Below are 18,774 nucleotides of genomic sequence, written 5' to 3'. Positions count from 1 at the left end.
TAAAAAATTAAGAGAGCAAAGGGGCAAGCTTCAGCCGCAGTGCATGCATGGTACTTACCGCTGACACCGCCGGGGGAAACACATTCGAACCGTTGCAGATGGTGAGCGACGCTTAAGCCCGAACAAAGGGCATTATCAGCGCTCACCCAAGTTTGAAAACGATTTTTTGCCGCGCTCGACAGCAGTCAGCAGTTCTCTCACGTTACCGCCCGTTAACGGTGCACGTGTCAAGAGCTCCGCTTGTCACCTCTCGTCGGTTTCTTGCTCCTCTTCGATAGCGTGCTAATTTCAAAGCTGCCCACAAAACAACGCACACACATGCGTCGGCTTCTCTAAGGGTGGGGAGAGAAAGTGGAGGAGCGGACTCGAGAGAGAGGCGAAGAGGCGTGGCGTACGAGGCGGAGAGAAGAGAGTAAAAGAGAGAGGACCAACCTTTCTTTTTATTCTCCTTTTCGCCGCGTTGGAGGCGAGCGCATTTGGCGGAACACCGGTCGTTGTCGGAGTGCGATGGTGGACGTCCCGAGCTTTGACCAGGCCAGTGAGGACCCCAGAAGCGGTCATTAACCCTTAAGCTAGAAACTCCGCGCTTCTGTTCGTGTGACCCAGGCTCCGTGCGCGCCTAGAGCTACCGTTATTCACCCGACTGACCGTACTGTCTGGAGGAGCAGCAAACCGACGCAACATGGCCGACGTGGAGCCAAGTACTCGCTTCGAAGTGGAGCTTCAAGATTCGCCCGGCCTGGTTTCGAAGCAGGCTGGTTCGCCTTACATCAGGGACCGTAAGGCTCTCGACGGTTCGAGCAAACCCAGGGTAAGCAATCGGCGCTGACGGACGGAGCGCTGTCGGCCGCCGCGAGCGCCCAAGGGAAACTCCAACGTGCGCCGTGAAAAAAAAAAAAAAAAAAAAAAAAAAAAAGCCTCCCATTGCACGCCGCTCGCTGGTTCCCAGGCAAGTGTGAGTGTCTGTGCGCGTGTGCCGTGCCATTATTTACTTCCTGCCCTTCAGTGGAATCATTAAGATATACACAGTGCTAAACTACTGGGCAGCAGCCACCTCACGCGTATCGCCGATATGCCGTTTTTTGACGGCGATGTGTGATCCGGCACGTTTCCCCCGGCCCCTTTCGATGCGTGCGTGTCAAACGTCCGGGCGGTATGAATGACAAGTGCCGTTATATGCGCTCTAGCGGACGTCACGACGTGTGTCCGGGCAGCGTACTCTGTTCCGATGACGAACGTCACCGATCGTGGCTCGAGTACGTGGTACGTGGTCGTTTCACTGCGTCACTCGACTGCTCCGTCAGGATCGGAGACGTCGTTGGTCTGTCTATGCGGCGTTGCGCCGGCGTGTATTGCCTTGCGTGATGCTGTCTGATTGCGGCCACTTTGAAACCGGGCATGTCGCGCCTCGGCGCGGCTGATAAGGAGAGCTCGTGAAAAGAAGTGTCGTCAAAGGAGGCGGTAAAAAAAGGAAAGAGCCAAGCAGTGAAACATGCGCCGAGGCGCAGATTTCCCTCCGTCTGCGTGTGCGCCTGTGCGCAAGACTGGTGTGTATTGGTTGTTTCGTTGGTGCCGGCAGCGACCGGCGTTGCGACACTCAGTGACAGACACAATAAAGGCGATGCCGAAACTGCCCGCCTTCTATTTCTACGCTGCGTTGCGCCAGTAGTACTTATTATTTTTTTTTTCATCTTCTTTGAAATATGTTTTTTTTTTTTTTTTTTTTTTTAATTTTGACGCCACGTACCGGCGCACGTGTGCGAGGTTACGACAGCGGACTGGTCGGTCGAATGCTCGGCAATGTGCGTACTGTACAGAGAGTGGAATGTTTGGCGTTCAGGAAATGTCGGTGCTCCAAGCGCTTCGTTGGTTTTGTCCGTGATTTTTTGCTTCTATGTGAGATATGGTTGTATATGTCGCTCAGAGACGACCTTCGTCGGGGTTTTGTGCTAGTAGCGCGCAGGCAGAACAAATTCTCGCACCTCGAACGAGAAAATGTTCCACTCCGATGCGTAGAATGCGTGGCAAATGAGAAGGCACAAGAGAAGTTGGCACGAACTTCCCATGAGCCGCTTTCAATGCTTGCTTCACCAGTAAAAGCACGTCGCAAACGGAAAACAGGAAATTGGAGGTCTTGCGATATGCTCATAAAAGAATGTATTTATTTTCTTTTGTGCATAAAGGACGACTCAACATGAAGGGTCGCATGTTTCTTCTCTTAATTATGGTTTTGCATTCCGAAATGCTTCCGAACAGTTGAAAGAATGGGTAGCGGCGTCGCATTGAACGCATGATAGAAAACGCAAAAAAAAGAAGAAAAAAAAGCAAGACAGCACGCGAATCGTCAACTGTTCGGAAGTACTTGCTGCAGGGCTAGTTGGTCCATGCTAACGAATGGAACCGCGCAATGACAGGAATACCTTTGTTTCTGCGATCGTGTCCTTGCGCCGTTCCATTGGATAGCATGGACCAACTAACCCTACAGCAAGTACTGCCGAACAGTTGAACGAATGAGTCGCTTGCTTTTTTTTTTTTTTTCGTTTTCTATCATGTGTCCAATGCGACGCCGCTACCCATTCTTTCAACTGTTCGGAAGCATTTGCTGCAGGGAACGGCGCAAGAACGCGAACACCTTTGCTGCGATTTTGGAACAACTGGAATACATTTTTTCTGAAGTCACCGCCCGAACGTCGACAGCGCATGCACCCAGAAATCATTATTTCAATACTGCAATTCAGGAGACAAAGTAATGTTGCAACTGGAGCAGGCAAACGAATTTTCGTAAGCGAACCATATTTGAGTTATAAAATCCGTCAAATGAGGCTGGTCCCTGAAGAAGAAATTCAACCACTGGTTCAATCTGGTAAAAAGCAGGATCTCTGTCACATGCTCTTAGTCCAAACCGCGGTGTGGTCCGAACAAGTAGCGCTGTGCCATTGCGCAGTTACTTTTAAGCGCCTCTTTTCACCCAAATCTTCCTCACATAGTTCATATTTCAAGTCTTGTGTAGCGCATAACAATGTAGGTTCCGCCTCGTCACACGAGAGCTTGCACGTGGCCGAGCACATGCAGTTCACAAAATGGTGGTTTGTAATTGGTGAAGGCGAAACTCTGCGGTTGTTGCGTGTACGTCAGCTGCACGTGCTCGGCCACCCGTCGCAAGTAACTAGGCATACGCAAAATTCGATGTGCAGTACGTAACGAATTGCGAATGCGACCTTAAAGGAGGTTTTGTCAACCTGCGTCGCGAATTTATATAAATGCATGTATTAACTTTTAACGTCAAATAGTCATCAGTAAAATCAGTGCAGTCCCTACAAAACATTGGTAGGCTCTCTAGAGGGTTGTTCTAAGGACTTATGCGAATGGGAAAGCGATCACGTTTTATCGTGCACAGACCGCGCGGAAATCCCGCGCACTGAAAATCAAATCAGGCTTTGTTAATGGCGTCATTCGTAGCGTCACGTGCAGGAAAAAGTAAAAAATGAAATCTCCGAATCAGTTTTGCTACTTGTATTTCGCCATTGTTACATCGCTATCATGGCGAAGTAGTATCGTGTTTAGCGGCAGGAACTCTTCGTGGGGCCTTCAAATGATTTGTTTACAGAGAAAACGCAGCTTTTACGGACCTTTTACTGCGCTCTTGGAAAACCATATACTAGAAATGAAAACTAACATCATCACCAGCCGCGGATATTCGCATGCCTTAGCTTAGTAGCAGTATTAGTTCGTTAAAAAATATAAGTACAGAAATGCTTTATGCTGTCTGCGAAACGGCATAATTTAAAGGGCCAGGTGTAGGGGGAGCGAAGCTGGATATTTTATGCAAAACAAGTTTCGTTACTCATTTTAAATTAGTAACCTTGTCTAAGCTGAGCCGCGCATGTATAAAAAAAAAAGGCTTTTATGTGATGGAATAAATCAGTCTTTCTGGTTGTCAAACGATTAAGCTCTGTTCATTTAATTGTTGAAATTAGAAAAGGCCGAACACACACACACACACTCGATAGTAGTCTTTGTGGGTCACACTGAAGCATTGAGGCGTTTTTTTTTGGTTCGTATTTGCTCTGTATCTTGTGGAGCTCTGAAAACCTTGCCCTTTATGCCTCTTTCTTCTATTTCCATGGGAAATCAAAGAACACTAATGCCCTGTTTGCATGGACCCGAATGCGGGGGTCGAGCTGAATGGACTCGACCCGAGCGGGTTTACATGAACTCGACCCCGCGAGCGGCGATTACGGCGGCGCTTCGCGTCGAGGCGAAGAGCTAGCAGACGGCACCTGGTTCCGTTTTTTTTTTCCTGCGCATCTCTAGCGTTTTTCGTACTGTTCTCCTCTCCCATTGTGACCCGACTCAACTCGACCGCGTTTACATGCTTCCTGCAGCGGGTCGAGTCAATCCAACCCCTACGCTGGGGTTGACTCGACTTCTCAACCTGTCCGACAGCCTTTGCATGAGCGGCGTTTACATGGACCCAACAGAAGCGGGTTGAGTTGAGTTATCGTGTCGAAAACCGGTTACCGGGTTCATGTCAACCCCGTCTGTCGGGCGAGAAGACGACGGGTCGAGTCCAGTCAACTCCCGCGCAGGGGGTGGGTTCACTGGACTCGTACCCCCCCTGCAGGAAGCATGTAAACGCTGTCGGGGCACACTGAGAGAGAAGTACGGAATACGCTAGAGAAGCGCGGGGAAAGAACCAGAGTCGGGTGCCGTCTGCTAGTTCTTCGCCTCAACGCGAGGTGCCACCGTAATAGTCGCTCGTCCAGAGCCGGTTCTGCGCTCGTTGGGTCGGGTTCATGTAAACCCGGTAGGGTCGAGTCCACTCAACTCAACTCTCCAACTCGACCTTCCGCTGTCGTGTCGATTAAACAGGGCTCGAACACTGTAACCAGTTTTCGACCCGATAACTCAACCCGCTCCTGTCGGGTTCATGTAAACGCCGCTAGTGGAGGTTGCCAAATCTTTGTTATGAGACTGCGTACGCAGAAGAGAGGTGGCCAGGGATGACAGGTACGTCTATTTATTCTAAGGTCCGAGGAGTTTTTTTAATAACTGTTATGCATTCCTTTTTTATTTGGTCATTCTATTGCTTCAGGGAACTTGGAGTTGTATCAGTTTTGTCATCGTTTGAAGCTGTGATTTCCAAATATTTTGATGAACTCGCTCGGTTGTGTGGGCAGGGCCTAAATTGAGTTTCGATACAGTAATTAGCAGTTGTGCAGAATGAGTACTTACACACGGGTTTCGCCTGATATCGTACCCATCGGATAGCGAATGGAGTTGCAAATTTCATTGCATCGCCAAGTTCGTTATCGTACAATGCCACGCTATCACACTGCTTCGAAGCAGACCTTTTGATCTGTCTACTTTTGACAAAGGACACATAAAAGCAACATCACGTAAGAAAAAGAAGGCTGGAAGGAAGGAAGGAAGGAAACGAACAAACTGTAGTGCAGCAAACTATGCAGGAAGCTTTGCCGGCACGCTCACATCAATGCGACTTCACGTGCGCTTGATTTGAATGGACATGTGTCTTGCGGCGCAAGAAAGAACAGTCCCAGTCGTCCGGATGTGTTCCCCACCCTTCGCAAATAGTCACCGAGGAAGAAAAAAAAAACATGTCTAGAACAGGTTAGGAAAAACTTCTAGTGTCTATACTCTGTGCACTACTTTCCAGGGTGTCTTTTCTGTTCGGCGTGCAGATAGGTGACTGGAAGAAAAGCCGTGTACCGTAGCGAGTATGCGTGCCGCACAGGTCGTTAATCATGCCGGCCGCGATGCTTTCCGCACGCGGCTTTAAAATGCGGTCAGCTGAGTGGCACAAAATTTGGGGTTAGACAATGCTCCGTATGCTGCAGTGAAGTGAAACGAGTGGCACTGAGTTGTTGAGGACATAGGTACGTCCCTCGCCTGACGCGCGCGCAAAAATAGAAATACACTCCACTGTGGGACCCTGTGGAGAAAAATGGTTTTCAGGAAACGAGGGTGAAGAAGAAGAAGAAGAACTGTCATTTCTGGGTGAACGCCTCATTTGCGCAGAGGAGAACAACAACAACAACATTTGCGCCATGGTGGAAGAGGTGAAGGAATATGATGGTACCATACTGCTCTGGATAGGCTTCGACCTCCCGAGGTTCTTTATCGTTCGTTGACATCGCACAGTACGCGGGCGTCGTGCCTTAATTCCGCCTCTATCGAAACGCGGCCACTCGGACGCTGAGCAGCCTATAGCGTATTAACTGGAGTCTGTGGTGAGACTACCGAGTGAGTGAATGAATTAATTTGAAGCGTGCTGCGATCTCTGACGCGTCTTCTCGTTTCCCGGCCGCGGGTTATGTTAATTCGGATCGATAATCGGCGTGTGACGACTGGCGTGATTGAAAGGCCCATATGTCCATTTAAACGGTCTTGTAGGGGCCTTCATGAGCATCGAGCGGTCTCGTTAGGAACGTCGGAAGTACAGAACATATAGCTGCTGTGGTGTTGTGGCACTGTGGTTCCTTTGGCATCTCAGATCTTAGACACGGTAGAATACAAACCGTTATCGTAGACCTAGTCGACGGAGAGGCACCCCGAAAAACGCACGCGAACCCTCAAGAATGCCGAACGCAGGACCGAGTCGTTGCGTAGGCAGCGTTTTAAATTTAGCCCAGCAGGGTACGCAAATGAGGCGTCCCAAACTGCGATAAGGACGATTCAGACGTTCCTTCAAGGGCGCTAAAAAGGAGGTCAATGCGGCTGCCACCATTTATATACTGGCCCGTGTCCATCGATTCAAAGAGGATGGTGGCATGGTTACAACTGGCGCGCAGTGTCGATCTGATCCTTCGAACGGGGCCAAATACCGCACTTTGGTTCATAACTGGAGAGAGATTGTACTACCGGCGTACAGTTTAATTGCATCGGGTATCGCTTTTACTGAAAGCTTATTTAAACCAGTCACAAACTGCACACTAACTACAGTTGCTTTGCAGTTGCATATTGAGGCGTTATTGAATTACCTTCGAGTTGCTGCTTAATTGTTCATGCTGCTCAGTTAAGTCGAGCGTGAGCTGTGGAAGGTATACTTTAGGCATTTCTGAAACTGAACCAGAGCCGGATTAACAGTGATGATCGGGCCCGGTTCAATAAAAAACAACAAAGTTTTTACTTTAACTGGCAAAATATGATGCTTGCTGGGATTAAGCGTATGATGCGACGAACAGCTTTTGAAGCATTCGACATTGTGTTCGTAACCTGTAATTTTAAACATGGGTTATCATGAAACTTGACTATTTTTCGGACCAAATCTCGAAATCGGCCATTTTTTTCCGGCTTTCGGGGGACGTACCTCTCAGAACATAAGTCCCGGTTCATTTGAACCCTTTGAACCCTGGATAATCCGGCACCCCTCCCCTCATGTCGAGGAAAAAAAGAAAGAAAAAAAGCTTGTGAGGGAAGAAGATGGGAGTGAAAGCGGAAAAAGAGAGGTGTGCCGTACTGAACAGCGTGACGACGCGAGGACGAAGGAACACAAGCACACTCACAATTAAGGCGCTGTCTTCCAATTAGAGTTTCGTAAATGCACTTTTATGGGTACAGGTGTTTGTCATCTGTCACAAGAAAAAAAAAAAGCCTTGAAAACTGGTGTTAACACATCTGCTCTGGATGCCAGACTCCCAGTTTCATATTTGTTTTTCGGATTCCTTGGTTCAGAGCCTATGGCATTTGGTTTCCTTTCACTGCACCCGTTGTCAGAATAACATTATTTTCTTTTATTCCTCTACCGGTGAACTTTTGTGCCCTTTGCAGGGTATACGGTTAGATCGGTACGTTATGATGACGGAGTGATGCGGAGTGAAGCTCGAGTGTATGAGGCGCATGCGCCGCCTTGGCACATCTCATGAATGCAAGTCCTCTGCCAGCTGTAGCTCTCTCTGGCAACATTTCGCAAGGTACCTGTTTGTGGTTCAAAACTGTCAGCCGTAAATATGTGACCGTAAGGTTTCGTCCATCCATGGAGCTTGCATCTTGGATAAGCCTATCGAATGATTTCTCGGAATTAATGTGTAGTGCCAATTCATCTCACTTCAGAGCTACCTGTGCATTGCAGCAATGATTCATTACTGTCCTCTTTGGTTAGACTGCAAGTGTACTTCGGATTTATATATTGTAAGAAGCAGTTCGTTCAGGTTGGTAGGATGGGGTTAGGTTGAGTGTGCGGGAACACGTTTTGTACTTGATGATCGTTTAGATGCGTAACGTATTGCTTTCAACAAACTCAAATCGCTGCGTACATCTTCTCTCGTTTGCTCGGATCTCACAGCTTAGCTTTAAGTCGCACCACGAAAAGGGATGAGATGTGCAAAAGAAAAGAAGACCTCAGACTTATGATGTGCATTGTAAAGGTTGAACGTCGAAGTCGACTGGCACGGGCAGAGGCAAAATATTTTGTTTTTTTGGGAAGCCTCACCATATTATATGTACATGTAGGTGGACACTTCCGTAAAACAAGCAGCTCAAGCGCTTCCGAATAGTGTTACAGAGCGTATATCCATTATATGGGCGCAGGTGTACAGTAGAATTTAAAGTGATATTATTTTTTTTTTCTTTACGCGCTTAATCTGCGTCAAGGACACACTTTGTATGCGAACCTTGTGTTGCCTGGCTGTGACGTCAGGAAAGAGTGCACGAAACTGGCACAAGTCACGTTTGCTCACAGAAGCAGTGACGCTTGCGATGCTGCTCCTCTGCAGGATTTGTGGAGCTACTGGCATTCTATAGTATCACTGTAGTGGAGATTTTGCTAAGAGCTGAAAAGGCAGTTAATGCGCCATTTATCTGTCAACGCACGTGACTCGTGGCACACATGCAATTAATTGGCAGCAGACGACGGAGCAGAGAATACTTTCATCTTCTGCTAGCGCGCTTTCTTTGCGCATCTCTCTTCAAACGTCATATTACGCAGAAACCGAAATTCTCGGTGAATAAGCAGCGCCGCGATACCTAATCTTTAGCCACACTGGGACATAAAGCTTCTGCAGTTATTTCATCGTTCTCGTTACCGCACGCACAGTTGTCAGCAAGGAGAGAGAAAATGAACAGAACACGAGAACTGTGTCGTCATTACATTTTTAACGCCCACGTATTGAGGAATATACCCGTCTGCTGAGTGCCTACTGTATCGATCTTAACACGGTAAATGGATGCCTGTGTAAGTGCGTATATATATAGACACGCGTAGCCAGAGAAGAACCACGCATCAAGCCATCCTTCTCACCACCGTGGCTCGGTTGCCAGCCATGCTTGGCTACGGCAGCGGCAACGTCGTCTTTTTTTTTTTCATTTTTTCTTCGATACCCTCCAAGAACCACGCGTAGCGCACATCTAAGTGACCTTTCCGCGCGCGAAGGGGGGAACTCTCAATCTATAGCCGGAATCAAGGCTGATGATGCTATAGTAGCAGCACTCCTTCCTTTCGTGCGTGCGCCAACGACTAAAGCGTTCGGTACTTAGTTTTTTAACTTTTTTTTGCAATTGCTGTTTATACTTTTTTCCTCTCCGAAAACGCGCACGAGAACGAACTCGCCGCCGCTAAGCCTTTCTTTCCTCGTTTCCGATTCCTGTCTCGAACATCCTTCTCTTCTCTCTGAGAAGCGGCTTATCTTTATCGTCCCTTCTTGTCACGCGACTTGGAGAATACGCGCATTTCCTAAACGGCATTGAAAATGCGCATTCCTGCTCCCATCGCCTCTCTCTCCATTCGAGAAAAATATATTTCTCTCTACTTACAGCGGCGGCAAACCGGACGCGATGCGCGCGCTCGGTAAGCGCGACTGTACGTGTTATGCGTGTGTATTATACGTGTATACTCGGATGAGACGCAGTTACGCAGGAAGTATAGAGCGAGTTTTACGTGCTGTCGGTGTTTCTTTCACTTTTTTTTTATTATTCGCTTTCGCTATTTGAAACGCTAACACTACTGCGCAGCTGCCTTCATTACTCTCGTCGTCGTTCGCGGATACGAGGGCTTTGTTGTTGAGGTGGTTTCGTTGTAACGGAAATAGCGATAGGTAAAGGGAAGGAGGGGTTACAGGCACATATTAGTATTTAAATAGTCGAACCTTAAGCATCCCGACAGGTTGATTTGTCGACCCCGTGTGAGTCGAGTTGGCACCGGACCCTGCTCTTCGACGCAAATGCATGCGCGCGCGCGCACGCACGCACGCACGCACGCACGCACGCACGCACGCACGCACGCACGCGCACACACACACACACACACACACACGCACGCACACGCACGCACACGCACACACACACACACACACACACACACACACACACACACACACACACACACACACACACACACACACACACACACACACACACACACACGCGCGCGCGCGCGTGCGTTCGCATGTATGTATGTATGTATGCATTGTATGTATGCATTGTATGTATGTATGTATGTATGTATGTATGTATGTATGTATGTATGTATGTATGTATGTATGTATGTATGTATGTATGTATGTATGTATGTATGTATGTATGTATGTATGTATGTATGTATGTATGTATGTATGTATGTATGTATGTATGTATGTATGTGTGTGTGTATGTATGCATTGTATGTATGTATGCATGCATGTATGTATGCATGCATGCATGTATGCATGTATGTATGTCTGTATGTACAGCCTTTGTCAAAAGTGTAGAGCCCGGGGGGTCTGCTTTTGAGGCAAATAGCGGCGCTACTCTAGCGTTAGTGAAGGTCCTTCCCATTGGAAAGGGTAGGACAAAACATCTTACCATCGAGAGATTCGGAACAGTGGAAATCCATTATAAGCCGCACGAAGCGGCTCAGAAGCAGACCCCCTGGGCTCTACACTTTTGACAAAGACTGTACGTATTGTTTCCTGAGGAAATCTCTAGCTTCTCAGCGGACGGCCTACACCGCACTCTCGGGGAATGTATGAGTGATGGTGAAAGAAAAAAGAGTGAATGACGCGCCATAGTTGAAAGCACCGGATTAATTTAGACCGTCGGGGGGGTTATTGCACTGAAAGCGCACAGCAGACGGGTCTGTCTAGCATTTCCCCGCCTCGATATTCGAAGGCATGACCTCGGGTTGCTCTCGCAATCTTGCTGGCGTTGGCTTTCAAGTTGTCACGTGTGTACGTGAGGGTACTTAGTGGAGAGGAGACATCTCTTCGCGAAAATTCTACGCTCCTTCCTCAACTCATCGCGATCGGTAAATGCTGGCATAGAAACGGCCTAGCTCCTTCATTGTGATCAATTGTCTTGCTCCCTCTCCCCACTAATCGCAGCGGTCCCCTGGCGCTCTTTAGGGTGCACGAAAGGTCCCCTGGCTCTGTGCCCGCGTCAGTACGGCCGTGCCTTGGTGGCTCAAGAACCCCAGCTCGTGTTCGCATTGATCTGTGCCCAGTTTGTGCGTCTGCCTATACGTCAGTACTTTGCGGACCCTGATAGAGGCGGTGTATAATACAGTGCGCGCCACGAAGAAGACCGAAGGAAACGATAACGAGGAAACCGAAATAAAGAGAAACCTGTTGTGGAGGAAACCCCGGATGTTCGTTCAAGTATGCGTCGAAAGCGCACCACGTGTGCCGGTGCCGGGAACGATAGGCACAGGTTTTCTTTCCAGATACAGACATCTAGTTATTATTCGAACTTTCGTAATCAGGTAATTCACGTGGTAAGACTCTTGCCTAGGAATGGCTGGTTTGGGTTTCAACTGGCCAAGATGGGCTGCGTGCTAGGAACGCCGTAATCAGTTACGACGATTTGGAGTTCTCAAGACTACATTGAGCAATTACACTTGGGCCAGAGCCACGATTATTTATTACTTTGGCAGTTTGCACTTGAGGCGTGCAATGACCGGCAGATGTGATCTCGCACTAGCCCTCCGTCACAAACAAGCCTTCGTGCCAGCGACAGCTACTAAGGATTACTCAATTCATTTTTAACCTAACCCTCAGTAGACGCTGTGCGACGGTTGGTGCACGGAAGGTCGCCAGTCATTGTTGCACGTGGAAACATGATGAGAGGGATATCTCCCCTTTCATCCCATAGGGGAGAGGTATATGAAAGACGAGATACTCTGATATAACGAAAGACTCGGGCATAACGAAGAAACTTGATATAACAAAATACCGGATGTAACGAAATCCTTTAATGTATTCCTCATTACTACATAAGCGGAGGAGAAGGCGGGTATGCTTGCGCATTGGCTCCGCATCGATAAAATTGATCGCCCCGATTCTTTTTCTCTTTTTGCAGGAAGATCAGGCTGCACAGTTCAGATGTCAAAGCCGAGATGAGACTGTCCTGGCTTTTCAGCGCGCGTTTTTATTCATGTGAACCGCCGAGATCGCTGAATTGTATCAGACTAATGTATGGCCGTAATTTATTCCGCCGACGTATATCGGTCCTATATATATATATACATACATACACACGGCTGAGGAGGCCGTCCTTCAAGGGGAGACGACGACAGAACCGCACTTCGACGTCGCACGCCCGCTCGCTTTTTCCTTTTCTTGATGCACATTATAGCAAGTGGGTTGTACGATCGAAATTGCGCTTCTACGCTGCATGGGCAATTCACTACCGTTTACTGCGTCGCAAATACCGTGCGGCGTTGTGGAAGCTGTACCGCTGGCGTCGCCAAATTACGCGGGAGTGGAGAGCGGATATTGATGGAAATGTTCGGGCAGCGAGGTCGCTTATTGTTGACTAGACGGCGCTATGGCTGCAATCTAGCGTCGGCTGCTGTGATTAGCAGAAAGCGCGCGCGCGGCACTGACCTATTCGAAGCCGTGCAAACCTTCAATGTCATAAAAATACAATTTCGAACCATCTTAACTGCAACTATATATATATATATATATATATATATATATATATATATATATATATATATTGGTGTGCACGTAGGCTGTGAATCGGCTGCTTTGTAATTTTTTTTTCTTATGGACCCACCGCGATGGCAGCGACTTTTGGTTCATTAATCTATTGGTAGAAAGTTTTTATACACAGGTTTAATATTGGCTGCAGACTTTTGCTCTTGTACTTAGCGTTGACCATTAATTGGCGAATAGACTAGAATGCAAAACTAGATACGCTTTCCTCGCCACATGTTTATAACAACCATGAATTGTGGCAAACTGAAATCATTATATGGAAATAGAGTATGGCCGGCACTATGTTTTCATATTGCTTGTTTCAATCGAATCCTTCAATCAATAAACTGTAATGAGAAAGGTAAATCCTCTCAGTGAGGAATGGCAGTCCATGCAGCACTTGTTTTTTCAACTTGTTAATCGCAAATGAATGCATTTTCTGACGGCAGATGGCGAGAATCCCGTGTTAGTAGGCGAGCGAAATGCGGCGCCCAGCTCCAACTTCCTCAACGCCGCACGGTTCTTTGGCTAGTTGGCGGGCAGTAGCGCTACGGACGGGTCATCAGGAAAGGCCCGGTTTTCGACCGTTGTTTTTTACCCCGCGCTGCATTGACGCCAACGCTGCAGATGACGTCGTCGTCATTGTCCTGCTTCGGGCCGTCGACGATCTCGCTTCCTTCCGGCAGGCTCTGACGACCTCGTGATGCCAGCAGATTTGAGTTTCATCCAATTACTGCGGGGCCCGGTTTTGCACGAGCACGTTGTCGGGCGGTGGTGGCCATGCCTGCAACGAGGTCAAAAAAAGAGACGCGAACGAGTTTTTGTTTTGATTAAAGCGGTTCCTCTTCGTCTGGGCAAACTCTAGAGTATTTGAGTTGCAGGTGAGTCGCGTCACCCCGTTTGGTTGAATAAGAAATGATCATTGTACAGGAGATGCATTGTACGATTTGAACTGCGCGCGCCCCTTCTAGTCGAAAAAAAGAAAGGGATAAGCAAAGGCAAATCGAAAAGCTGGCAGGTTGTTTTGATCGCCGTGAGATGGCGGCAGCGGTATTGCCCAGTGGCGCCACATGGTGAACACATTAGCAACCTATGCTCATAGGAAATGGGCGGTGGAATTCGAACTCGGATATTGTTTTACATGTGCAATATTAAGCGGTGCGGCTGTGCTGAGCGCTGCTGGCTCAAAGATGTTTTTTTTTTGCATAGCGGTAATGCAATGTACAGTCATGGATATAAATTTGCAGGACGCGGGCTTGCGAACGAAAACTTTTTTTTTTTTTTCTTTTACTGGTTGCATAGCTACCGTGTCAGCGGATGAAAAATGCCCACTTCCTCAACGGCGCCCGTTCTATCTGATAAATGTGTAGAATGTGTACATTTTATTATTCGCAGTTAAGTACTAGGGACTTGGCTGCATACGTCTACATAACGTATGATCGGCGGCGGGGCTTTTCGCACTTTTCTACCCAAAGACTGTACAAAATGAAATCGTCTGATGTAGGATGCCTTGATCATTAATTATTGAAGGGATTCAGTAAATGCGATATTGCGAGATAGTATATGTTACATGGAGAATAGTTGTATTATCCCTTTACCATGTACAATGGTGAAAGGGGCCTTTACCCTGTCAGTCACACATGTGTGCAAAGTTTTATCAAGAATAACTGCACAACGTACATATGTTGTTGGTTTATGGGGTTTAACGTCACAAAGCGACTCAGGCTATGAGAGATACCGTTACGGAGGGCTCCGGAGTAATTTCGACCACCCGAGGTTCTTTATGTGCACTGACATAGCACTGCACACCGGTGCCTTGTTTTTCGCCTCCGTCGAAAAGCAGCCGCTGCGGCCGGGATTCAATACTGCATCATTATTGCACAATAGTCGAGAACCCTAACCACTGCACCATCACGGCGGGGCGATCATATATTATTCACTTGCACTGTAGTTTGCTAACAGTAACGATTAGTATAGTTCTCTAGATGAGGGTTAATACGTATCGTGTTATTTGGAGGCAATATTGGACCAGGTAGTCGATTTAAACCTGCTATTAATATTTGTTATCTCAGCCTTAGCACTTGCCTGAATAAAACATTTACCGAGACGTTGGTAGCGCGCTTATTTCAGCGGTTTATTTATTCACTAAGGTCAGTCAGTGTAAGCGACAATCTTTGGAAATTGACGTTAACGGATCTGACGTTCACTGCTCTGATGAATATCGTGCAGAGTTGAATAGAATGGCTCTCATTATTTTTACTTTTTGATATTTTTGTACGGTTACTAAATTTAAAGCATTCGTGTTTTTTAGACCAATGTTTCAATGCTTGTAGTCTTACCAGGTGTTGGTTTCGTCAACTAAGAGATATACTTGAAAATTTCTTTTCCGTTTTAGTGTAAACAGTTAGCTAAGTTTGCGTTCATACTGTTTCCTCTCATTTTTACTACTCTTTCCGAAGCATTTTATTTGCACTTTCCAACTACTGCTCCGTTATTGTAAAAAAATATAGTAGATTGTACATGTTGCGTTTATATGTTCATGTGTCATATATTACGAAATTTTCATTACAAGGTCTTCACTGTATGTGGAGTGTCTGATGAAATCGCTGTGACCGGTAGGATAATTTCCTAATTCTTGATTTAGCTATTCGCAACTCACTCTGCCAAACTAATGGCGAAACAGGCTGTTTTTCAAGCAGAGCACAGTACGTGCGCTTTTCGACTCGGATTGTGTCAACGCGGTAACCGTGAAACCACGTCAGCGCATTCCACCTGCTTCGAAAAACGCTCGAGCTTTGCTTCCAATTTTCCGCTTGGAAAATTACATGTTTCACCACTATAGTCGAGCAGAATGCTCCTGCGAAGGAGTCAATTCAAGAATTAGGAAATTTCCATTCGCCTTGGTAGGCGCCTCATAGGAGGCGCTTTAAACGTATGCTAATTTTAGCAGATATTTTTACGAGATGCTCATCTAGTATTTTCATTGTTTTAAGGTGACAATATTACTTACACGTGTAATGCTCAACTATAAACGCAATGTTCTGTAATCCGTTCCCTGTCTGCCCATAGGAGGACCAGGAAATGTGTCCGCCCATTGGACAAGCCTCGTCAGACCTAAGTGGACCGAACACAAACACGAACACTTGCTCGGCTTCCGCTTCAGGGAGTGAATGGACACCCAGAAACGACCGCGTACGTATTCTTCGCACGACAAAAAAGAAAAAAAAAGAAAAAGAAAAGACACGATACACATTCATGCACCAGCAAACGACACGCGCCCTTGTCTCGTCACATCCCTCCCACTGTGTTGTCCATTTCCCAGTTTCGTATTGCTATTTGCTCGGAAAGTAACAGTGGACGCAGCCAACAAGGTGCAAATAATCTCACCGCGTTCTTCACTGTTCTCCGCACGATTATTCGGATCGCGTCTTTCCGATTCCCCGCCCGATAATTCGGACTGCATTCACCTGGTTGTCTGCACGATTATTCGCACCGGGAGGCGACAGTGAGTCGTGGAACCGCGCTCATGCACACTAACGAGAGCATCCTCGACCAGTTTTCTTTTTTTTTTTTTCGCTACATATCTCCTTGCGTGAACACGTATTTATCGCCGCTAATACGTTCTGCAAGTTATCACACGTGGCATGTTATACCTGTGACTCACTCATGAGGCTGCCGTTGAGCACCTGTCACTGCACGAAAACGACACTCTGCGATTTGTTTGCTTTTGAGAAGCGAGTACTGCGGGCTTCATCACTGCACGTTGCTAATTGTCCGTCCATTTGCGGCGCCATGAGGCGCTGCTACGATAATTATTGTCTTCCCTTTTTGCTATTGAAGTGAAGGCCGAATAGTATAACGTTTGAAGCTTTTTTCTGTTGCTGGATGAAACGTGGACATCATATTCGGCGCGGACGGGGGAATCTTGTACTGTTAAATTTACCGAGGCATCGCGTGGTGTAGCGCACCAATAATTCTTCGTGTGCAATAGGCTCCTCTATCGTGCTTCTTAATTAGCGCGCCACTGTGCTAAAACTCTGTCTCTTGTTAACAATGCTGTAGGTCTACGCGTTTCTGTTACTAAAGCGGAACCTTAGCGTTCAAGTGCGACAGCCACAGCTTGACTGCGGCCTGTGCAGTGAAAAGGGGGCGGTAATTACACGAATCCCCATTCGGATTGGTGACACTTAAGGTACGTAATCTTTAATTTCATTTTTACCTTTAACTAACTTTATGTGTGCGGTTTCTTGCTCCCTTGGCAGAATTGTGCTCTTTATATACGTGGGGATAAACGAAGAATGTAATTTTCGTAAACGTTCAAATAGTCATGTAAATAAAAACTTATTAACCGAACAGCTAGCGAATTGGCACGTGATAACAGTCATGCTGTCTGTGCTATTGTCGCTTGGAGCAGTCAACTTATTTTTATTGACCTATTCATTTTCATATATGTACCGAGTAACCTAGCGGACGGAATTTGCTATGAGGTAGTTACGGCGACTGTACTATCCTCGCAACTTCCTCCTACCCCTTCCTGCTGGTTAGGTAATTGGACTCTACTGCTGGTTGGCTTCCAGCACTCCCGCTGTTGACTTATCAATCGTCTTTTGAGTATTGTTTGCTATATGTAAGAGTTGGGTCCATATGGAAGCAAGGGTCAGACGGAGTTCCAATGGTGACTACCCGCCTTACAGCGCTTTGAACGTGCTAGTTGGGAACCATACTTAAAAATAAAAAAATGATTTTCTTTGCTATCCACTTTTTGGTTTGAATCCTTACGGATTGTAACGCTATCTAGAAGCAGATTTATGCTATTGTCTTCCGAAAACGGCTATTTTACCTCTTAAATATCTCTAGGCTGTTATGTCTTAGGATTTTCGCTTTTGCATCAAATCAAATGATCTTGTTGCCAGGTCGCTGTGCGTTTGTCAAGAGCCTCAAACGTTTGTATTTGAATAGAGAAACTTTGTTAATCGAATAGATCTATGAGATGGGATTAATTACCCCCTGAACGGACGGTGACATCTCTCAACCAGTCCGCAACATGGACACAGTTTACTTTAATGACCGCGGGTGCGCCACAATCCGTGAACATCCGTATTTTGCAGAACTCGGACCGCCATGTTTTGATACATGCGCCGTATGGGAAGTTTTGCAACTGAATAATGAAGATTCGCCGCCCCATTTCCTTAGCCATATCTTGATTGGCATACTCGCGTTTTTCCGCGACAGCTAGGGACAGATCAAACTAGTTTCACTGTTTACAAGCGTGATGCTGCAAATCTGGTACATGTGTGTTATTTGATTACCCTTATTTCCCCTTACTTCAGCACTGCAGGTCATTTTGAGCCTAGTGTTTAATTGTTGAGTAATTACAATCGTCAACCCTCGTACAGTCAGTCATCTCCGATGCTGCGTTAAATGATTGAGAAAAAGTGCAAGCTTTCTTTTGCATCAGCATGTTCACAAAGTTTGGGTTTTTCTATAATAAAGCTTTAGTTATTGCTTTAGTTTCCCGGTAGTCATAGAAATAAAGTTAAAAACTTAGTAAGAACATGCACACGAATACGTTTCTTGCAAACAACACGCAAAAGTATTGCGGCTATGCATATAAAAATCGAGAGCTTAATTGCGCTCCTCAGCCTGTCGGGAATCATGCGCTCTTCATCGGTGACACGCGGAATTGCAACAGACGTAAGCCCCGGATTCTCCCTTTCATTGCGCCTGGAAACGCGCGGAATCAGCATTACGTCGGTATGCCATTAAAAGCTCGATTGGCTCAACCCCCCCCCCCCCCCCCCCCCCCCCCACGGCTGCTTGTAAAAAATAAAAAAAAAAAGACTGTATATTAAAAAAAAATGCT

At 46.8% G+C, this 18,774-nt stretch overlaps 1 protein-coding gene and 1 long non-coding RNA gene across 3 annotated transcripts in view; one reads left to right on the top strand and one right to left on the bottom strand.

Moving 5' to 3' along the window:
• The first annotated feature begins 449 nt into the window (after nt 1–449).
• Nucleotides 450–18,774, top strand: part of LOC146178322 (S-adenosylhomocysteine hydrolase-like protein 1) — a 266,939-nt gene continuing 248,614 nt past the window's right edge. The window contains exons 1-2 of one of the 2 annotated variants that reach the window (XM_084578133.1): nt 450–811; nt 15,981–16,103. In XM_084578133.1, coding sequence (XP_084434259.1) covers nt 683–811; nt 15,981–16,103 — 252 coding nt within the window. In that variant the 5' untranslated portion in view covers nt 450–682. The remainder of the gene's footprint in view (nt 812–15,980; nt 16,104–18,774) is intronic. The other variant, XM_084578136.1, reaches the window with a different exon arrangement.
• Nucleotides 12,940–18,774, bottom strand: part of LOC146178323 (uncharacterized) — a 64,018-nt gene continuing 58,183 nt past the window's right edge. Inside the window, exon 4 of the long non-coding RNA XR_014700595.1 lies at nt 12,940–13,695. This is a non-coding gene — a long non-coding RNA (uncharacterized LOC146178323). The remainder of the gene's footprint in view (nt 13,696–18,774) is intronic.

Source organism: Amblyomma maculatum, chromosome 9 (assembly GCF_055883805.1).
Source record: "Amblyomma maculatum isolate TAMU_Amacu chromosome 9, ASM5588380v1, whole genome shotgun sequence".
NCBI classification, from domain to species: Eukaryota; Metazoa; Arthropoda; class Arachnida; order Ixodida; family Ixodidae; genus Amblyomma; species Amblyomma maculatum.
The sequence above is the reverse complement of the archived record's forward strand: the minus strand, read 5'-3'. Positions and strand labels throughout refer to the sequence as shown.